Here is a 23,960-nt window from a genome sequence, read left to right as displayed (position 1 = left end):
ATAGTATACAGACAGAGATGAAAAAATGGGACAAGTTGCAGTTATCTTTGTTGGGAAGAATAGCAGCAGTGAAAATAAATATTTTACCTAAATTTTTATTTCTTTTCCAAATGCTACCTATACTTAAAAAAGATGCGAACCTGCTAGAATGGTAGAAGGGTATTAATAAATTTGTATGGGCAGGAAAGAAGCTGAGAGTAAAGTTAAAAATAATGCAAGATGTGCGTGAGAGGGGAGGTTTGAAATTACCCAACCTAAAATTATATTATGATGCAGTAGTATTATCTGTAATCAGTGATTGGATTGATTTAACTAATGATAGGATACTTAATATCATCGAGGGACATGATTTGGTATATGGCTGGCATGCTTACCTGTTATACAACAAAAAAGTGGACAAAAACTTTAAAAGTCATATTTTAAGGAATGCTTTACTGCGGGTTTGGAAAAAATATCAATACAAATTAAATGACAAGATACCTGTGTGGGCAATTCCTAGACACACAATAGAAAATATGAATATAGCACAAAAACAGGATATAACTACTTACAGACAGCTTCTTACCCTAGAAAGGGGTGTATTACAACTAAAATCCTTAGATGTATTAAAAGAGAAAAAGGTAATTCAAACAAGGTTCCAGTATGGACAGCTACAGGCCAGGTGGAAAACAGATCAAAAAATTGGTTTCATGCAAGTCGAGGATAATTTATTTAAACAAATAAGAGATCAAAGTTTAATACATATAAAGAGGATATACAATGTATTAGTACAGATGGATTCCGAAACAGAACTAGTTAAAGATTGTATGATAAAGTGGGCTCAAAATATTGAAGAACCAATAATGTTGGATACATGGGAAAGAATCTGGGTAAGAAATGAAAAATTTACACAAGCCCAAAACCTGAGAGAAAATTTTTACAAGATGTTCTATAGATGGCATTTAGATCCTAAAAAGTTGGCTTCTATGTATCCGAATTTACAACCCAAATGCTGGAGATGTGGTTCTCTCGATGCTACATATTTCCATATATGGTGGACTTGCCAAAAGGTTAAGGCATTTTAGATAAAAATATGGTGGATTATGCAAAATGTTCTTTAAAAAAGGATAAAGTTTACTCCTCATTTATTTTTGTTAGGTATAATTACTGACTGTACAGCGGTAGAGATTAACTTGATTTTGCACTTAATAACTGCAGCAAGATTGTTGGTGGCGCAATAGTGGAAGAAGGAAGACTTGCCTACAATTCAAGAATGGACATTGAAAGTCACAAATTTAGCCGAGATGGCTAAAATATCTGCTTATCTTAAGGACCACTCAAATGAGAGATATAAATGAGACTGGAAAAAAATGGATTGATTATATACAAAATAAATATGGGAATAAGAAATTCCAGATAGCTTATGCTTAAGATCAGGAATGATTTAAATTGTTTAAAGTTAGTCTAGCAAGGAGGAGCTAAGTTCAATGTAAAGATGTTATCAATTTCTTATTCTTTTTTCCAATATATTTTAGACTGTTTTTGTTAAAAATCTATACCGTGTATGGGTTCTGGGAAGTCAGGGGGAAAGGTTGTGGGGGGTTGGGGGGGAGGGGGGAGGGATATATATCAGGTTTGACGAGACGTGTTAGATTTTAATGTAATTTGACCCCACATGTATACTGTTTTTTCTTATATTTTCATTACTATTATTATTACTATTTTTTCTTTAAAACTAGGATATGTTAAGCATATTGACATGTAGCGGAAATACACCAATGAGAGGAGGAGTGGGAAACAGAAGGGAGAAGAAAGATGGGAAGAGAAGGATAGGAGAGAGGATAAGGGTGGAAGATGAGAAGGATAAGGAGGAGTGGATTGTAGAGAGAGGAGCAGTAGAAAGGAAGGGGAAGTAGAGTATCAAAGGATGATGGAGGGAAGATAGAAAGTTGGAGGGTGGTAGAAGAAAGAGGTGTATGGAGAGCAGAAGAGCTATAATGGGTTTCTATTTTTCTGGGCATTGTTGACAAGAGGAACTGATGTAATTATTATTTAATACTATATGATACAGGCTATGTATAGTATACATGTGAGTGTGTCTTATGAAAATAAAAATGGAAATAAAAAATATTTACAAAAAAAAGATTGCCTTCTGGAAGGAACTCTTCTTTGATAATGTAGTAGCTCCCTGCAAAATTGCACATTTCAGCAGCTGAGCCTAGAAACCAGGACTAAGTGTCATCTTGCAAAAGCATTGTAGATTTCTTCCTAAATCCAAGAGAAGTACTGAGAGATTAAAGCTGGTTCCCAACAGATCAAAACTACAAACATACTTGTATGAAAGTTTATTGCAAATGATGGCTAACTTGCTCAGATGGAAAACTCACCAGTCAGATGTTTCTAGTTTTCAACCCTGTGATCTGATAGACAAAATCAAGGGGTTTTTAATCAATAATGTTAAAGGAAAAGATAACAGTTTCCCTCGCACATATGTGCTAGTCATTCCCAACTCTAGGGGGTGGTGCTCATCTCCATTTCCAGCACTGTCCAATGACGTCTCCATGGTCATATGGCGGGCATGACTAAACACCGAAGGCGCATGGAACACTATTACCTTCCCACCAAAGCTGGTCTCTATTTTTCTACTTGTATTTTTTACATGCTTTCGAACTGCTAGGTTGGCTGGGAAGCTAGGTTGTAATGGGACGGGAGCTCACTCCATTAGGGATTCGAACTGCCGAACTGCTGATCTTTCTGATTGACAAGCTGAGCGTCTTAACCACTGAGTCACTGCATCACTTCCATCAGTAATGTTACTGAAATATTATTTTAATAGCCAACAACAGATAATAAAGGAAGTAATTCTACTTCTCTCAATGCTTTAACAGCAAAAACATTAAGAGCGAGGAAATGAAATCAAAATGCTCACCCTTGTAATACAATTGTCATGTTAAATGGCAAAAAGAAATGGAATCTGTGCTATATATTTTTTTAAAAATGACTTTGACAGGCTTCATAGTTGACAGACTAATAAAATCCCTGCTGCAGTGTGCTAGGATGACAGATGGCTGGTTTTCTCCTTAAGAAAATTACATATTTTCTCATACAATGCTAAAAAAAATGTATCTGTAAGATAGCTTTTAACGATCCTGAATGTTTGAACCTCTAGTAGAGTGTTCATAGGAAGTTATTTCAGTGTCATTATATCTTTCCAAAGAGAAAACAATGTCATTCTGACTAACAAAACAAAATACACCTAACATTTTTTTCTGCAAATATATATACAAAGGGTACTTATATCACATTTTTTTCACCAGATTTCTCAAGAGAGAAGTTTTAATGGATGATGCCAGAAAATGATCAATTTTATAAGTATATTTAAAAGGCCACTAAGCAATAAAAACAACAACAACAACAACAACAACAACAAACTCTCGGTACTACAAGGACAGATTGCTAAAAGTAAATGTTTTCCCCTGTCTTTATTCTAAAGGGGAAAAAAAGAAAAGAAAAGAAAAGAAAGAAAAACCAGGTACTTTTGGAACATTTTAATGTGTGTCTGTGCCCAGGAAATGTGAATAAAACTAGATAATTTCATTTTTTATTATTAAGCAGCCCACAAAAACTCTTGTTACTGGAAAGCATGTGCTGTAAATATTGAAAATAAAATATAACTTTCTTCTTGTCAACAGGAATTTGAAATGTATTTGTGAGATGCTCTGGTTGGACTCCTCAAGCAATTGGATCACTTAAACTCATCTGATCACTTTGCTGCCTGGCAGGATGAAAATGAAGATGGGTGTTCTAAATTTCTTCTTTACAAAGACCTTCCTTCTGAGACCTTCCTTCATGCTACTTTTGGTGGCTTTCCATAACTGGACATTTGCAACCCTAGAAAATCACAGCTGCTGGGACTTTCTGAGAAATTAAAATTTTACCTTTCAGTATAAATGTTGAAATATTATGGCTCCAATCAACCAAGGAAGGAGGGAGAGAAAATACACACACATACTGTCTGTCTGTCTGTCTGTCTGTCTGTCTGTCTGTCTGTCTCTCTCTGTCTCTCTCTCTCTCTCTCTCTCTCACACACACACACACACACACACACACACAATATTTGAACACCTTGGCTTTAAATTTTCAAATATTTATGATGCTAGAAAGATTTCAATTTGAATATACTGTGTGATAACAGCAATAGCACTTAGACTTATATACCACTTCAGAGCGGGTTAAGCGGGTCAACATTTTACTCCCAACAATATGGCTCCTCATTTTACCAACCTCGGAAGACTGAGTCAAGTTTGAGCTGGTGAGACACGAACTGCCAAACTGCTGGCAGCTAGCAGTCAGCAGATGTAGTCTGAAGTTCTGCATTCTAACCACTGCACCACCATGGCTCTCAGCTTTTGACAATACACTAAACCTAAATCCAAGTAGCTTAAGGATATCCCCCGCATACAACTAGTTGCTCTGGTGCTTCTAGTGCCTTCAGACATCCTCCTGCAGATATACTACAAAAGAAAGCAAAACGAGGGAAAATTTCTCAGTAGTATGGGTCAATGTAAGGGTCATATTCCCCACAAAGCAGTGGTGCTATTCAGCCAGTTCTAGCTGGTTTGGGCAAACCAATAGCAGCGTCAGCAGGAGGTTCTGCCCACCTGTCCGGACATCATCACATCCCATTTTTGATACTCTGCGCATGCGCGCATACTCACATTTGCAACCTGGTAGTGTGGGTAAGCGAATACCATCCCTGCCACAAAGGAATGTTTGGAACTTGGTTTAAAGACATTTCCCTTCCTCAAGCCTCAGTACAGTGTTGTGCTTTGTTTAATTTTAATTTATTTTGTTCTACAGTGAGTTCATTTTTTTATTTTTTTATTCCAAATTTTTAAAAAGACTTGTAATTTGCCCAGAGAAGTTTAGTAAATGGGCTGGTAATGAAGATGATGGTAGTAGAATCAGTGACGATGATGACAATAATAATTCTAATCATTTTCCAATTCACACTAGAGAAATTGAAACAAAAAGAAGACAAAAAATATGTCTATCCTAAAAAAAAACCATATTAAAAATTTGCACATTTTGGCAGAATAATATTTGATGTTTCCAGAGGCTGTCACTTTCTTTCTCTCTTCTTTTCAGATCATGGAATCTATTTATTTTATTACCAGTTATCCATTCAGTGAGATGGCTGCTTGCTGATTTTTATATAGGCAAGACTGTAGCTTTGTGCTTCAAGCTGAGCTTCAAAAAATTCCACATGTGCTGTATTGATTGTGAATAAAAGGTGATGGGGAACAAAACTAGCAAAGTACAGCTGGCTCAGCAGCAGTTGTCAGTGTGAGAAATCTAAAAATTATTCAAGGGAAAAAGTAATAGAAGAATACAGGGGGAAAAAAGCTTAGTTGGGGAAAATGTTATTGAGATTGCAAAACAAATCACAAACATGGGAAGACTCACAAACTCAACAGGATTTATTTGTAATGTACAAAAAATAGCATTCAAAATGCTTCCCCACAGCTCATCAAATTACAAATTACCAAATTACATTAAAATGCTTGTTTAAAATATTGCATCAGTCATCAAGTCCCACACAAGAGTGCTGAAATCCTGAGATATCTGAAAAGGTTGTCTGAATAATTTGTTGATGATACAAAATTTTACAATACATTAATAGTACTCTTGGGCAGGTATTTCCCAATATGATTCCTGGTTCAGATCCAGGAAACCTAAAATTAAAATTAATACTGAAAATGCTAGAGTTTGGTGACATTGTACTAAATTTACAGCCAATCTGAAGAAATAGACTGGAGGTAGTTCAGAATTTATTATCAATGTTCTAGGCCCAATTTGTTCTGTTGGGGAAAGATGAAGCACTCCTCTATGTTGGTTCAAGATTGTGTGCAGGTTCCAGTTTACATTAAAGTTTACAAAGACAAAAATGTGGATGTACACATTGGTCTTTTGCTATTTCCAACTTGGATAACTGATATTGATTGACAGATTGAAACATCAGAGATTCACAGATTCTCTCAAGAGTTCAAGATCAGATGAACCTCAGGAAAATGACATTCCTGAGCAAGGCTGTCAAACTCGCGGCCCACAGGCCAGATGTGTCATGCACTGGTCATATCCATACTCGGTTTAGCGAAGGGGAGGAAAGTCCTGATACGTCATGTGACACTGCCATGACAATGCAAGTTTTTACCCCTGTTCTAGAGCATAGAAGCAGCAGCAAAAAAAAAATCCCACTTCTAGAGTCCAATGAGATGCCATAGTTTAATCAGTGAGACCCAGTGCATGTCCACATTGCTTAATCTAATAGGATGGGCAGCAATAATTGGAGGCAAACTGTGTTATAAAATAGCAGGCCCAAAGTATGCATAGATTGATAGGTGGTAACTAACATCTTAAATTGCAACTAGAAGTCCACTGGTAACCAATGCAGCTCATGAAACAGAACTGTTACACAGGGGTACTGCTTCCACACCCACATTCTGCACTAGCTCTAGCTTCCAGGGCAGGGATCTTCAAGGGCAGTTTCATGTTGAGTGAATTACCATAATTGTGGTGGTGGTGTGTGTGTGTGTGTGTGTGTGCGCGCGCGCACACGCGCATGCGTGCATGTGTCTAACTATAAGAGTTACGAGGCATACCAAATTAGAAAACTCACAGATCTATACTTTTATTGAGGTGTACTATAGTAACACACCCTTCCAATTCTGCTTCTGTTTTCCCTTCTTCATCTTCTAATCCTGTTAATTGGGAGAAGATAGTCTGAATCCTTTTCTAATACTTTCTTGCATGCTCCTTCTGCACCTATTGATCTCCTAACAGCTTCTGCATGGCTTTTCCAGGATCATCTCCATAGCTTTATCTGCTAAGATATGAGTGACTGACAGCAATATTTGCTGATCAAAGACAAGGTGCAACTGATATCTAAGATAGATCAGGGCAAAAGCACTTCTCGTTACAGCTACCATTTGTTCTTCCAGTTGCATACTGGTTCTGTTTGGGGAAGTATGGCTATCAATAACTACAAGTGATAAATTTATATACTGCATATCTCCCAATTTGTTTTTTTTTAATTGAACAGGAGGAAACTATTACCTTATACAACTATATGTCTCTAGTGGTGGCATCAACTGTATGATGGGTGGCTTAATTTACTGTATGAGTAGATCTAAGCCCTCTTCTGAAAGTATCCATGTATTCTTAGATGACACATGTTCTAGAACACAGTGCCTGGATAGAAGGACTCCTATTAAAAGCCTGCTAGAGAAAAAAAGTCTATACATTTTGGGCTTTTATTTATTTATTACAGTGACTATTTCCTATTCCATAGATGCAATTTGGATTACTACAGTTGAGCAATAAAATCCATAAAATTAATCCACCCTATAAGCCAGTTACAACTAAAAAGCAAAACAAAAATGGCCTTGTCACTCATAAAGTGCAAACTTAAATGGAATAAATTTCACAGACTTCTGAAAGATCAATACAATGAGAGATGCTTTATTTTAGGAAATAGGGTAGTGCAAATCATTGGGGCAGCAACAGGAAAGTTCTGCCTTTGGATTCTCAACCATTTTTACTTATCATAATGTCAAGGTAGCTAAAATCTGTTTGTAAAGAAGGTTCCACAAGGTTACAGGAAGAGTTTTTTAGGTCAGAACCAATATTTTGAATTAGTCTTACAAATTTATTGGCAAACGCTATGGTGAGCATAATGCTAGCAGAAGGCTGCTAAAAGGGTTCATATCTCTTATCAGCTGTGCATTTTTTTTAATTTTGGACCAAATGTAGTTTCCAATTTAACTTCAAAGACAGAGCCAAATAGAGCATGGGTTGCATTATTCTAAATGTAGAGTAATAAAAAAAGATATATTATTGCCAGTAGATCCTGATTCAGAAAAGAGCATAATTGATGCATCAACAAAAACTGCACTACTGTAATGTTGCAGTTGCCATGGTTTCACTTGCTCCTCAAACATAAGATGTGACTGCAAAACAACTCCATAATAGTATGAGCCACGATGGCGCAGTGATTAGAGTCAGTGGTGGGATTCAAATAATTTACAACCACTTCTCTGTCCTAATAATTTATTTCAACAACCAGTTCACCAAACTGCTCAGAAAGTTAACAACCAGATCTCCCGAAGTGTTACAAACTGGCTGAATCCCACCACTAGTTAGAGTCTAGTACTGCAGGTTACTTCTGCTGCCTGCTGGCTGCCTGCAATTTGGCAGTTCAAATCTCATCAGGCTCAAGGCTGACTCAGCCTTCCATCCTTCCAAGGTCAGAAGGACCTAAATTGTGGGAGGCAATATTTTGACTCTGTAAACTGCTTTAAAGTACTGTGAAGCAGCATATACTGTAAGTCTAAGTGCTATTGCTATAATCATGGACCTGCTCAAATACAACTAGAACACTATAATTGGTCAAACACAACTAGAACACTATAATTGAAGAGTTCAGAAGGATACCTTTTAGTATTAAATGAGAGGTCAACAGAACTAGGAATGACTCATCCTTTCCATTCAGATTTACCAATTAATACAAATTTGATTTCATGACTAGGTCTGAATCCTGAATGGAAAGTATACATTGCATCTAGGATGTTGCCTAAATTGAATGATAACTTCTTCAACAGAACTGCATCATCACTTTTTTCAAGGTGAATGGTACCTCTCTATCTTTAAAAGAGCAAGTGACACATGAAACCTATCCTCTGATGGCAAAACTCAAAAAGCAGAAAACTTGTTCTTTTGACTCTACAAATCAAGCAAAAGCTAAATGATCCCAGGTAATGTGAACATAAAAACTGAAGTCTGCATTTCATTGTTTCATCCCTTTTTGAAATCATCAGATTGCAGGTGATTAATGGGAATATGTGTAGCAACAACCTAATATGTTATAATATTGAATTATAATTGTCATTATTAAAATTAATTTTAAAGACAGCAAATAATCTCTAAAAAGATAATTCAAGCAGATGTTTGTTTTTCTATTCTTCCAGGGTCTTTCATAGTTATCTAATGCCTCATTAGAATGACTTGTATTCATGAAATAATAGTCAGGAAAAATACTTGTTTTCACTGTTACATTGCTAAACACCCAATAAGTAACATGATATTAAATAAAACACATGAAAAGCTATTCTTTTAGAAATAGTTTAATTTTAATAATCAGGATGTTTAGGGATATAATTGATCTAATTCTCATTCAACAAATTTACATTTCTGTTGGATGGAAATCATAACATTTTCTTTATTCATATTCAAATTTAGAAATGTAGGGGCAACATTCAGAATTTCTTTTAAGAAATCCAAAGTATTTTAATGTTTTAAAGGACATTTAGCAAAGCAGAAAGTTCAGTCTATCTGAATATTCCTGCATTTAAGTATTTCATTTAAACATGAAGCCAACATGGATGCTCAAATTTTGATGTTTCCTGTGGAATGAAGTTTCCATTTATGATATAACTTTAATATTCTGCATATATTATGCTGGAAATTGCCAGAAATTTCTTGCTTACTATCTTTTTTATTTTTATTTTATCTGTCCCTCTGGCATTACAGAAAGCTTGTTAAGAAATATTTCTTGTATCCACACTATTTAGCATGTACTGAGTCAGATATCAAAATTGTAATAATTTTTATTAAATATCTCCTGGCTAGATATTTGTATATGCTGGAAAATTTAAAATGTAAGGGCTAGGATATTTCTTTACAACACTAAAATAGTAGAAAAAAGAAACATCTATTGAAGATAGAGAAAAACTGAGAAGCAAGCAAACAAACAAACAAACAAACATTATTATGGAGATCAGGTTTGGGCAATGTATAGGTTAACAAGAAATCTTTGGAGATAATAAATAAAAATAAAAATAAATCATGAGTCCCTTTCTCTGTATATTCTGAATGCCACAACTATCAAAAATGTGCATAACTATATTTTAACTTAGTTATGAAATGTGTGCTTCCATACTTAACACACAATGGAAAATGTGCTCAAGATTCTGGCCTTGTCATCCTGCAGTGTGGTGGAGTCACCATCTGAATGGGAAGAGGGAGTTAAATGATGTCCCAATGTGAAATCACTCTAGGGAGGAAACATCATAGTTCAGATTAGGAAAGCCTTTTCTGCTTGTTCCCAAGGAAATGCAGCCAATCTGGTGAGAATCTTTTAATATCGGTGATGAGCAATGAGGTAACTACTTTGACATATTCACAGAGTGTTCTTGTCCCTTGTGCCTGACATTCAAGTGATGTCACTACAGCATTGCTTTATCTTTTCCAGATTTAGACTATTTTAAGAAAAAGTATGTCTTCCTCAATCAGAAGAGACAACTCAGGTGATGGTTCTCTCCAGGGGTGGTATCAGTGGTGGGTTGCAGATGGTATGCCCTGGTATGGGAATACCAGAGGCTGCCCGGAGCACTGGATACCGTTCTCCGGAGGGACTGGATACCGTTCTCCGGAGGGCCCACCCACCTGCCCGAGCTCCTTTAAGGCTTCTGCGCTTCCGAGCACTGGGTGGTATTCATTTACCTTCCCTACCGGTTTGCAAACATGAGTGTCCATGCTCTCTCTTTGCTTACATGTGCCACTTCTGTGCATGTGCTCCGCCTTTCACACATGTGCTTTGCCTTTAAAAAGAGCCTAAATGGGATGCTGTAGAACCAGGATGGGTGGATGGGGCCACCTGCAATTTCCACTACCGGTTCCGGTAAACTGGTCAGAACTGGCAGAATACCACCTCTGGTCCTCTCCTGTGTACATATCAACAGGTTTATGAAAGAGATTCTCCTGCAATACTTTTCTGTAAACTGGGAAAGTTCCTATTCATCATTCCTCAGCTATTCATTCAATCACCATGTTATTTAGGAACTACAATACTGCACATACTTCAGCCACATACTATCATGTGATCTCTACACCTTGCACTGGTTAACAGACTAGGCAACACATTTGGCATCAGATTTATCTTCCAAATATACCATATTCAAGGGTATAGGCCTATATAAAATTTACTGCTGTCGCAAGATAGATTGCAACCAAGGTGCAAACAATTGTTGCCAATCTGACTATTTCAGAAAGAGCAGCACCAAATATACAAGTGCACTTATCCTTATCACAATTGTAAGTTGAAAATCCAATGACAGCTGGAGTTCCCAGGCTATAGACCAGTTCTTTTGCAGAAAGTGTAGTTTCATTGAAAACTGGCCTCAAAACAAGATTTCTATTCATATTTGGATTTCATGTCAGCCCATTTCTGAAATGAGATAATGTGGAAGACTAGAGTTTTCTGTCACTGGTATACCAATAGCAGTGCACTCCAAAACTCTGAATGACCTTTGCCACTGGCTTCATATAAATATTAAACAACAAGTGATAAAATATGGAATTCTAAGACATTATGGATCAATGGCCTAGGTCAGTGATGGTTAACCTTTTCGGCACTGAGTGCCAAAACTGGAGTGTGTGCACATACCTAGGGTGACCAGACGTCCCGCATCTGGCGGGACAGGCATGCGTTTTCATAATTTTTCTCGCGTTCTCAAAAAACCCCGCTTTATTTTGGCGCTCGCTGGCTCCCCCGCCCATCAGCTGCCGCTAGCTCGCTCGTTCCGTTCCCCCATCTATTCTATTCTACACTAAAAATCTAAACCAGCCCAGCCTGCCGCTCACTGATTGTCTTGGACTCCAGCCAATCAGTGAGCTGGCTGGGAGGGAAAACTTTAAGCACGCGGCATCCCAGACAGCTCACTGATTGGCTGGAGTCTGCTTAAGCACGCCGCACGAGTCTCCATTTCATTTCGCCTTTGCCGTTTGCTTCTGCTGCTTCACTGGTGAGAAACCGGTGGGAATCGGGAGGCTTCGCCGCTTCAGATGGGCGGCGGCGGCCTTTAGCAAGGGAAGAACTTCCCTAGGGAGTCTGGCTTCCCCCCCACCCCGCCTCCTCCACTAGCCTTTGTCCCTCCACAGTAGGGCGGCTGGGGGGAGGAGACGGCCCTCCTCTCCTTCTCCCCCTTTGCGGAGTTGGGCGGGCGGGCCGTCTCCTCCCCCCAGCCACCCTACTGTGGAGGGACAAAGGCTAGTGGAGGAGGCGGGGCGGGGGGAGGGAAAGCCAGACCACGGCGGCTACTACCACCCGTGGCCTCCCTCCCTGAGAGAGAAACCCGGGAGAAGGTGCTGGGAGGGGGAGGAATTCGCATGGGGCGGGCTGCAAGAGGGAGGGAGGGAGTCTGGATTGCTGCAAAGCAAGTCTTGGGAAGTCCTTTGTGGACCTAGAAAAGGTCTTCACTCACTCCCTCTTCTTGCAGCACGCCCCGATGCGAAAAACGCCGAGATCGGCGCACTTGGGGCTGCAGTGATTTCTGTCAAAGCAAACGCAGCCAAAGAGCTTGTCTGAACGGGGCTGAAGGGAGGGAACCAGGAGCCCAGTGGAGCAAGAGCGCCGCATGCCCACCGCAAACAAAGCACATCCGCGCCCGCCGACAACTCCTGCGCAGGAGAAACGAGCCGGGCTCCCCCGGGAGACACCCACCCACAGGCAGGGGGGGCTGCAGGTGGGGGAAGGGCGGGGGGGTGGAGGAGCTGCTGCAAGGGCACCACATTTACCCCTGCACCGAGGCTGGAAACGGCAAAGGCGGCCAGGAAGGTCCGATTGGCCGAGACCATCACTCCGCGCTTCCTTCCCTAAAAATTTACATTTCTGTCAGAGGAAAGGTCACAGTGTTGTGTGGTAGGCGGAGCTCGGAGCATAATGGAGAGAGAAGGAAAGCGGGCGATAGTACTGGCTCCCACGAAGCGGAGCCTTTAGGGATTTAGGGAAGGGAGCCAGCCGTGGAAGGGAAGGGAGTGTGCGGGGCCGTGTGTGTGTGTGCACGTGCAGACCAGCCGCTTGGGAGTTGCATCTCCCTTTGCCAAGGGAATATGTTGCTGCTGCGGTGGTTACTGGCCTCCTGTTGCCAAACGGCGCCTGGAAGCCACGAGCGGTGGACGCAGCCCTTGGCGGCTTCTAGCAGGGAACCGTAGTGAGCATCTCCCCCTTCGGCTGCAGCTTCCTTTCCTCTTTCCACCCGCCGATGCTGTGGCTGCTTTTCGCTTCTCTGCCTCTTCCTGGGGATTGTGGAGGAATCTTGGTCTGGCATCATTGTGTATACCCGTCCCAGCCGGCCGGTATTTTGTCCCTTCTGTCTCCCCATTGCTCAGAAAAGCAACTCTGGGAAGGTCCTTTGCTAGCAGGCAGGTTCTAGGACACCTGCCGCCACCAAAAGACCTTCCCACAGTTGCTTTTCTGAGCAACGGGGAGACAGAAGGGACACAATCTCCTTTCATTCTCTCTCTGCCTCATTCACTCGTTCGGGCAGCAGAGAACGAAAGAAAATTGCATAGCTGAGGACAAAGAAGCCTGCAGCCTCCTTCATTCAAATGTTCAGGCAGCGGGGATGGGGGGGGGGGCTTTCTCGCACGCCTTCTTTCTCTGAAGCCGCACCGGATTTAGCAAACCGGGCAGCGCGTGCCCTTGGGATTGTGCAGCAGCCGAAGATCACCTGGTTAAAAAGGAGGAAGAGGAGGCTCCACTAGTCCGGAGCCCATCCGCGGTGGCAGGGATACCCCACACACATACACACACACACAGGAAGGGAGGAGAGACAGAGAGAGACACACACACACACAGAATGACAGAGAGAGAGACAGAGAGAGGGAGGGAGGGAGATAGAGGCAAAGAGCCACACAGAGAGTGAGAGACAAACAGATACAGAGAGAGAGAGAGAGAGAGAGAGAGAGAGAGAGAGAGAGAGAGAGAGAAAGGGAGGGAGGGAGTGTTTATGCACAGAAGGGAGATTTAAAACTTCGGAGTGAATCCAGGAAGAGGGAAGAGATGGAGGACTGGCTTTTCACTCTGATTTCTGAGCCCCCAGCTGTTAGTGATGGAGGAGGAGGAGGACGAAGGAAGAGGTTGCATTTTTGTGAGGCTGAAAGCCCTGTGGCGTTTTAAAGAAGTCCCGTTCTCTTTTTTTAAGCACAAAAGGAAAAATCTGCAAAAAGCCCGGGGAAATGTTCCTTGCAAAGCATCATGGTCGCAGAGAATGCAAATGAAGGTGCTTATCTCCCCGCCCGGCTCGGAGTCACGCTGAGTCCCATTCAGAGGGCAGAGGGACGCTGTGCTTTTTTTTGTTTTGTTTATGTTCTCACAACCATGCAAAGGTGGGTTTTGTGCTACAAGGATCTTTCTTTCTTTCTTTCCCTGTCTGCGGTTCCGATTGCAGTTGCTTCGGTTTAAAGCACCGTTTCTCATTCCTTGCAAAACTGGGGCAGGGCTACCTCTCCTTGCAGCACCCTCGGTTGCAAAATGTTCCCCTGATTTGGTTTATAGGTTTGCAGCAAGGCAATCCAACAAATAGGAAAGTTTTAATAAGATTTTCTGACTTGGTCTCTGCTGCCATCCCCACCCCCAACCCCTCCCAAGGAGAGAGTGGGAAGGAGAGGAAGGAAGGAGGGAGGGGGGAAGGAAAAGAAGAAGGGAGGGGGAGAAGATGGAAGGAGAAAAGATGGAAGGAAGGAGAAAGAAGGAGGAAGGAGAAGGAGGAAGATGGAAGAAGAAAGGAAGAAAAAGAAGGGAGGGAGAAAAGAGGGAAGGAGGTAGGAAGAAAAGGGGAAGAAAGGGAAAGAGCAGAAAGACAAGGAGGATGAAGTTGATAGGCAAGAGGAAGGAGGAAGGAAGAAAGAAAGAAAAAGGGAGGGAGAGAGGAAAGAAGAAAAGATGGAACTAGAAAGGAAAGAAGGGAGGGAGGGAGGAAAGGGGAAGACAGGGAAAGAGCAGAAAGACAGAGAAGGTGAAGGTAGATAGGCAGAAGGAAGGAAGAAGGAAGAAATAAGAAGGAGGGAAGGTAAAAGGATGGAAGGAGGAAGGAACAGAAGCGAAGAGGAAGAGAGAAATGGAAAGAGCAGAAAGACAGAGAAGGTAGATAGGCAAAAGAAAGGAAGTTGAAAGAATGGAAGGAGGAAGGAAGAGAAAAGGAGGAAGGGAGTGAGTGAGGAAAGAAGAGAGGATGGAAGTAGAAAGGAAGGAAGAGAAGGAAAGAGCAGAAGATGGATAAGGTGAAGGTAGATAAGCAAGAGGAATGAAGGAAGAAGTGAGGTGTCTCAAGGAGGGGGAAAACATTTAGTGACCAAAGTTACAATGGCATTGAAAAAAGTGTCTGATGACCATTTTCACACTTAGCAACCGTTGCAGCATCCTCATGGTCAAGTGATCAAAATTTTGTTTGACAACAGATTCGTATTTATGATGGTTTCAGTGTCCTGGGGTGACCTTTTGACAAAATATAAAATTTTTAATCAACCCCCCCCTCCCCGTCAATGGTGTCCCTCTTTACCAATCTGAAAATCTGGTCACCTTACACATACCAGTGTGCCGGAACCCGAAAGAGAGCAGCTGGATGGTGCACTTGGACATGGCAGCCAGCTGCTCTTCTGGGTTCCGGCACCCACATGCCACTGGACATCTGGTCTTTGTGCAAAGACCAGCTGGCCGGCACACATGAGCAAGCCAGAATCCAGAAGAGAGTAGCTGTCCAGGGCGCATGCATGTGATGGAATCCAAAAAAGCAGCTGGTGATGGCATGTCTGCCCACAGAGAGGGCTCTGCATGCCACATCTGACATGTAGGTTCGCCATCACAGGCCTAGGTGTTGAACAGGAGGCCCCAGAATCAGTTTCTGGATATTGATTAAAGTAAAAATATGCAATCAAGATCATTCAACCATCCAATTCAAGAGGTCAGGGTTGTAGAATATCACTGATTGGTCTAGGAGAATCCATAGGGCACATTTTTCCTATTCTGGAATAGCTCAAGACAACCAAAGCAATCATAGCAATTTAAATCATAATTAAAATAAATTCAGATAATCAACATTATCCAGATCTATCTAGTTACAAGACTACAAAAGCACCATTACCTACTTATTAAAATGGATTTACTTTGACACCAGATAATTGTCAGATGAATCCAAACTGCTAAACATCTTTAGAGTTTACTTCTTTCCGCTGTGAGGAATGTCAGTTTATACATTTCTTCCCTTGTCATCAGAAGAGGCCGACCTATTTCACTTCCTATGTAGTTTCTTAATCAAACTGAAATTTGTACCCATTTACAAATAGTTTTAAAAAGGGTACAAGAAATCTATTTTTCTCCAATTTGTAAATATTCCCAAATGTTCATATGCACCCAACAATGCAATCTACTTACAGTTATGGCAGGTGGTTCCAGTGTAACCAGTTTCATTACAATCACAGAAGAATGTTGTCCAAGATTGGGAACACTTTCCTCCATGTTCACAATAGTTTGGTAAACATCTAATTGGGAAGACACCAATAAAACAAGGAACTTTAGTTTTAGCAGATGGGGAAACAAATAACTTTTTTGCTTTACATTTCTCTAAACTTCTATATTTGGCATAGAAATGGGGAAAATTACTTTAACTCTGTTCTTAGCTTAAAAAAATACTTTTAGAAAAACAGCTTGCAGGGAACTTATAATTCAGAAGGGAGCCCAAATTGATACTAAAATACAGGGCAATGGTTTGAGAGTAGAGAGCCACTTTTCTTCAGTATCCAAGCAACAATAATGCATATTTTATTCTACTTTCAGATAAGAGAAATGGATATCAAGTGAAAAGTAGCGCACAACCTTTTAACAAGACTTCTTTTTAATATTACTTTTTTTCAATTTTCACTGTAATTTCAGTTGATCATATCAGTATCTAACTACATATTTACTCTGTACAAGCACAAATGGTCTATGAGTAAAAGGACTTTTTTTTAAAAGAATCATATTATGATTAGAATGCTTCCTCATTCTTTAGCCTTTATATTTTCACAATGAAAGCATAGAAACACAGCAAAAGGTAGGAAGATAACAAAACACTAAAGAGCGCAGTTCAGCTCCATGGTGGTGCAGTGGTTCTGCTGACTGCCTGTTGCCAGCAGTTCGGCAGTTCAAATCTCATTGGCTCTAAGTTGACTCAGCCTTCCATCCTTCTGAAGTTGGTAAATGAGGACCCATATTGTTGGGGCAATAGGCTGATTCTGTAAACCACTTAGACAGGGCTGTAAAAGCACTGTAAAGTGGTATATACATCTAAGTGCTATTGCTATATGAACATGGTCACATATTCTACTCTTTGCATTTAGTTATACTGCTCAAACTGGATTTCCCCAGCTAATTTAAACCTAATAATAAATGTTCCTGAAATATAAGTGGATACAATTTTGGTCCAGTTATTTTCTGGTAAGGATTTGAAACACAAAGGGAACATATCCATAGCCAGTTTCATGAGCCGATAAAAAGTATACTATATAAGTGTGCTCTGCCTACGTAGCCAGTCCCTACTTAGTAACAAGGCTAGAAAACATGAGCTGTGCAATACTTTAAGATTCATAATTGATGGATTTTGCAGCTGGCAAAAAAAATATCTACCAATCGCTCCCCATAATATAGTGAAGACTATGGAGGGAAGTAAATCTTGACAATTGCCTTCTATCAGAACCTTTCTGGTTTACTTTAGAGGTCTGGTCTACAATTGTGGTGCTAATATTATTACTGAAGGAGCTAAACTACACCAACACTTTTTTCAATAGCAACTGTGCTGTTATTGCTAAAGCAAACAGATGGTTTCCAGTGTAAGGTTCCAGTGTAAGGTTGCAAGTCTCTGTTGTAGCCTGTCAGCCACCGGTCGCTCCATCAGCCAAATAAGATAATGAGGAGGAGAAGGCATGGGAGTCCGGATCAGCATCAGGGCAACCTGGGAGCTCTGAGGGGAAAGAGGGAATGGAGCTGGCAGAAAGAGGGAGACAGAGGCAGAGTCCAGGCCATCCATCAGCCCTCAGATGGAGAGTCAAAAGCTGCCAGGTCTGGAGGTGGTTGATGAAGAAGAGGAACAACTGGGTTCAGTGCCTGATGCAGAGCTGTGCAGAAGGCAGAGAAGGGGAGAGCAGTGGAAAGCTGTGGGCTAAAGGAAGAGTCACTACTGCTAATGAGGCCTCACCCTAGCTCTGGGGGATAAAAGGCAGAGGACGGAGATGTATAGGTGTAACAGACAGCTTCCACCTGGACTTGTTAGCCCGTGAGATAAACTTTTTGCCGGGGCTGCTAGCATTCCGAATAAAGGAATCTTCTGAGTTCACATCAGAGGGTTTGTCATGTTTGGGGAGCTGGGTCAGAACAGTCTCTTCAAGAAAGCAGAACTCTTGAAATGAACGGCATTTCAAAATAAACTTTTATTGGAAGACAGTGATAGTAGAGTGTGTGTAGGCAGAATCTGAATTTCGTGCACTGGAGCGTTTGCTTAAGCAGCTCCTTTTGATGTCCAGTTCATCTTTGAGCCAATCCCAAGATGCAAAGATGTTGTAATAACTTTGGGATGAAAAGGTGATAACAGGCAGTTCCTGGGTGCCACAATCTTGCTCCTCCAGTAGTGAGACAAAACAGATGGCCCAAGGCACATTCTTTCCCCCCTCACAGCATCCCCAAAAGTACATCAAAGCAGAGAAAAGGGACAAAGAAAACCCCACGCATGTATATCCCCAATTATCCTCCCTCCCACCAGTATGGCAAGGTCCTGATAGAGATCTATGGGACCTGACATCCAGCTCCGGCAACTTTCTGTAATGTGATCTAGCACTTAGAAAGCTCCTGGCCTACTACTTTCTTAGTGATATAGAGAGGTTGTTTCTCTAGCAGCCTTGGTTTTAGTAGATAAAGGAGTAGATCAGAATATATCTAAGCCTTTAGAGATACCCTGGTTCATGGGTGTTTCTAGAAATGTTGGTGCTGCTGCTCTTCTCCTGGTTTCATGCCAGGAAGCAGCAAAAACTAAAATAACCATGGAGCAAAGTTGTCAGCAACTGGAGAGGATAGGATATACCCACAGAAGCTGAAAGAAGCTAATATGAACTGCTGCATTATCACATGGTCACAGCCATGTCGTGAAAAGAGCAAGGCATGTATTGAGAGGTTAAAGAAACCACATCAGAGATGGTCAATTAACTGGTTGTGGTTGTGGGCAGGAGATAGGGGAAAGCTTCACTGTATGGAAGTGTCCTTCAAGGATGGTTACACATATAGGTTCAAACCAAAGTTAGGGGAAAGTTTAGATATGCCCTCAGGGATATATTTATTTTTAATGCATGTGAGGGATGTAGCTGGGTTATTTTTGAGGCTCTTTTTCATGACTTCCCTTTCCAAGGATTGAGTTGCCTTTTATCTTTCTTTAACTTCCCCTTCATAATGTTCAATATAATCATACAGACAACTTGTTAGATTTGTCCAGTACACCTAAGAGAAATTTTAGGTTATCTTTTAATAAGAAAATAGCTATTGAAACACACATCTCTTTTGCATCAAATTTGTATGCAGAAGTTATGCAGTCTTAGCTTTTATCCTGAGTACTGGCTAATTAACCCTTATGGAAGCCAAGTCCATGCTAAAAGAACAAATTAGGAGCAATCATTATCAGTATGGTGGAACCAGTGTTCCTTAATTGTGGTATACTGCCAAGTGTTAGATTCTGCAAGTCCTCCATTAAGCTCTAGTCCTGAGAATTTATTAGATTTGTCTAGTATACGTCAATGAAATTTAAAGTTATCTTTTAATAAGACAATGGCTATTAATACACAGTTTCCAATCTCTTTGGCACTCCTTGTTTTCTCCAATTACTTTCATATTTGAGGGTAATAAAATTCAGTTTTATATTCTTTATTTTTTGAAGGGATGTTAACACTTCACTTACATTTCAAGTTGCAAAAAGCCATACAATTGTGCAATTGGCTTGGATGTGCTACATATTTTTTAATGTCAAATATGTTTGATAATGGGTTTTCTGCAGAAATCAACTTTTTTTTTCTTATCTATAATGCTGCAGCAAATACGGCACCAGACAGGTGCACATTCCAGACTTATCCCTCTCAAGGCTGTATCCCATGGTTACTTACAGTGGCCGGAAAGGAGTGATCTCTATAACCCATGAAATTTCCCTGTTGGGGAATGTGATTCCACACCCTGAGGTGAGGGTGGAAACAGGGTCATGATTGGGGCCATAAATTAGTAGGGTCAGAGATGGCTTCACTTGGGAAAGTGCCGACATGAAGTTCCTAATAAATGACTGGATTTCTTTTTAAGCTTGGCTCAAAGCTCATGATTTAATTAGGGCATCCATCAGAACCCTGACACTAGGAGTGAAATTAAAGGATAAGCTTAGAATTTGTACACAAACAGTCCAACCCCCTTGAATTATGTTGAACCTTATCTAACTCCAAGCAGGTGCTGACCATGAGTTGAAAAGATTCCTGCACATTTGGATTTTTTTTTAGCAATAAAGCAATTCAACAGCACGTTATCCTGTGGACTTGGTCTCTCACATCTGACAGCATGATTCTGTTTGTAGACAACCATAAATAAAGAACCAATCAGAAGTAATTTGACATGTTTTTCTTGATTCTTTGGGCTTGACAAATGAATGGCTGCCTCTTTAGTCTAAAGTGGACTTCTATTCATGTCTACTAATTATGGTCCACTAACACATGGTATGTCTGATCTACCTCCTATTCAAATGTACATGAGATGTGACCCAAAGAGTAAATCCAAGCATGCATGAAGATATAATGACTATGACCAGCATGTACCATGCCACCCTATTTCTTTTCTGAGAAGAACTTCCCAGATTTCAAAGAACGGAAATTTAATCTGTCTCTCAATATGCAAAAGGTGGGGGGTCTCTCCAATGATTTGAGTAAAACATGAAAGGCTTTGGGTTTGGTTGCCTGAAGCCACCCTTAGACTTCACACAATTAGGGCTCAGATAACATTACACATATATTGCCTTCTACCTTCTAAATATGCAATAACTTAGACTGATGCCAAAAAAATGATATAATTACTTTGTAAATTGTTGCATATGAAATATAATTTTTTTCCTTATAATCTTTTTAGATTCCATTTAGAGCAAAAAGCATCCCAAGGCAGGATTCACGTATAAAATCACAATATTTTTTTTTTTTTTTTTACAAAAAAAGAACAATAAAATATTAATGAAACCAATAATGGCTAAAACTAGAAGTTAAAAACACTTATTCCCAATAAAAAAAATCAGACCCAATTTTAGAAGAACAAAATGGGACATGTGAAAAATAAAAGCCAATTCAGAATAAGGCTTCAATAAATAAATAAATAGCCCTGCAGGGTGTTCTTCAAAGTTGGCTATGGTACGAAAAAAACAAAAATGCTGGCACAAAAATATTATTTCAAATGTACTTTCTTGTGAATTTTCCACTCCTGAATGTCTGTTGTAAAAGTATAAAATACAAAATAGATGCTGCTTCACTCTGCTATTTCTTCACTTTGCCTTGTTTTGTTTTAGTGATGGGATCCAGTTGGCTGTTGGTTGTTTTTTAAATGCCCTGTACTTTTGTAGTTTTTGTGTTTTTCCCTTCCCCTCCTTCGAGTTTGTGCGCCGCCCTGAGTCCCGCAGGGAATAGGGCGGCATATAAATAAAATGAAACTCAAACTCAAACTCAAACTATGGAGATTCTCAGTCATCCAGGTCATGATTGTCCTAAAGGTGCTTTTTCAAAAGGCAACTGGACTTTATTTCTCTTGAGGAGCCGAGGTGGCGCAGTGGTTAAATGCAGCACTGCAGGCTACTTCAGCTGACTGCAGTTCAGCAGTTCGGCTGTTCAAATCTCACTGGCTCAGGGTTGACTCAGCCTTCCATCCTTCCGAGGTGGGTAAAATGAGAACCCGGATTGTTGTTGGGGGCAATATGCTGACTCTGTAAACCGCTTAGAGAGGGCTGAAAGCCCTATGAAGCGGTATATAAGTCTAACTGCTGTTGCTGTTGCTGCTGTTGTTGACGACATTTCACTTCTCATCCAAGAAGCCTCATCGGAACTGAAGAAGCTTCTTGGATGAGAAGCTAAACATCTTCAAGGAGAAGCAAAGTCCAGTTGCCTTTTGAAAAAGCACCTTTGGGATTCAGTTGGATTTTATGATAACTTGGAAAACTTTCTGACAGTCATTCTGTTAATGCCTTGCTTAGTACCTAGAATATGACAATTCATAGGGTAGCTGATTAAAAAAATCAAAGAAAAGGAACAAAAATATAAAGAAGTGACTTTCAATTTTCTTTTACAGCAGTTACAAGTATAAATATAAGTTAACCTATTATTCTATGATTATAGCATTGTTTACATTTTCTCTGTAAACTATTATTTTTGTTCTAATCCTCAAAGACATCCTGGCCAGTGTCTTTTTTCACTTTTACCATCAGGCAGAAGACACAGAAGTATAGCCAGCCGGACCAACAGGTTTAAAAGCAGTTTCTATGCATGGGCTGTCAGACTCCTAAACACAATATAGCACCACAAACATATTAATATGACAAATTTCACTGGTGCTAGTGTAGTGTGTAATATGTATATATCATGAAAAAAGATCATATACCAGAGTAATATACATGTTGCACAGAATATGATGTACATATGGAAACGTATGACTAGTTTCTTTTTCTAACTATTTATATAAGGATTATTCTTTATATTACTCATGTTGTCTTGTATTCTTGTATGGACTACACCAGTAGAGGATAAACCAATTTCATTGTATACATGATGTAAAATGACAATAAAGGCTTCAATTTGAAAACTTTATATCATCATTTTTTCCCGTTTCCTGTAAAATATCTATAAAAGTTTCCAATCATTGTTAAATTGTCCTGTCTCTAATTAAAATGCATTATTTATTTATTTATTTATTTATTTATTCATTCATTCATTTATTCATTCATTCATTCATTCATTCATTTATTCTGTCATGGTTATGTAGTGTATATTGGAGGAAGTGACTCTTTGAGAGCTGAATGCAACAAAATTTCATTTTACTGTACACTAATTATTGCACATTCAAAGTGAAAATAAAGTATTCTATTCTATTCTATTCCTATTCCTATTCCTATTCCTATTCCTATTCCTATTCCTATTCCTATTCCTATTCCTATTCCTATTACAATTTGGTCATTTCAACAAGTTCCCTCATCTTTACTATCCCTTCCTCCAATGTGGGTAAAGGTTTGTGTGAAAAGGTTCACTGTTCTTGCTGCAATGAACATATATAAAAACACAGTTCTATATTTTTTTCAAGCTGCTTATTCATGAATCTCAAAAGAGTGTCTGGTTTCAAAAGAAATGATTGTATATGGATACCTTTAATATCTTCTGTATATTTTATATGTAATTGAGTCCAAAAATGTGTGGCCTTAATACACATCCACCAAGCATGATCAAATGCCCTTCTTGTTGGTGCCCTTTCCTGATTTTTAGGGCTGAGAAAGAGTGACTGACCCAAGATCACTCAGTTGGCTTCGTGCGTAAGGTGAGACTAGAACTCACCATTTCCCAGTTTCTAGGTCACAGCACTTTAAACATTACACCAAACTGGTCCATCCCACCTTATACCCAATCATAAATTAATTTGTATTGACTCCAAATCCTGCAGAGTTAAGTGGCCTGGTATTTCCATTAGCTTCAGAAAAGCCTCTTTAAAACTCCATTACCACGTTACCACATGGGAAAAATATAAGCACTTTGTGGAATTTGCCTTCAAGGTGCTCTGAAGGTATAATTTGAAACCATATGCTAATAAGTTCCTTCCTCAGTGGCATGGTTGTAAAATAGAATATAATTTTCTTAAACTGAGAGTAAAAAGAGAAAACCTTGAATAACACAATTTAGGTTTGAATCCTATTCCAGACACACAAGTCACATATATCTCCAGAATTAACATATATTCCTGATATAATACATTCTACCCTACTAAATTGTGTGTGTGTGTGTGTGTGTGTGTGTGTGTGTGTGTGTGTGTGTGTGTATTTTTGTATGGGTACAGGTATGCAGGTTTTGGGCGTATT

At 39.8% G+C, this 23,960-nt stretch overlaps 1 protein-coding gene across 1 annotated transcript in view; it reads right to left on the bottom strand.

The window, feature by feature from the left end:
- The window catches only part of CNTNAP5 (contactin associated protein family member 5), a 434,775-nt gene that overhangs the window by 194,603 nt on the left and 216,212 nt on the right, over window positions 1-23,960 (bottom strand). The window contains exon 11 of the mRNA XM_032211804.1: window positions 16,250-16,356. Coding sequence (XP_032067695.1) covers window positions 16,250-16,356 — 107 coding nt within the window. The remainder of the gene's footprint in view (window positions 1-16,249; window positions 16,357-23,960) is intronic.

The sequence above is a fragment of the Thamnophis elegans genome, chromosome 1, assembly GCF_009769535.1.
Source record: "Thamnophis elegans isolate rThaEle1 chromosome 1, rThaEle1.pri, whole genome shotgun sequence".
Classification (NCBI taxonomy): domain Eukaryota; kingdom Metazoa; phylum Chordata; class Lepidosauria; order Squamata; family Colubridae; genus Thamnophis; species Thamnophis elegans.
The sequence above is the reverse complement of the archived record's forward strand: the minus strand, read 5'-3'. Positions and strand labels throughout refer to the sequence as shown.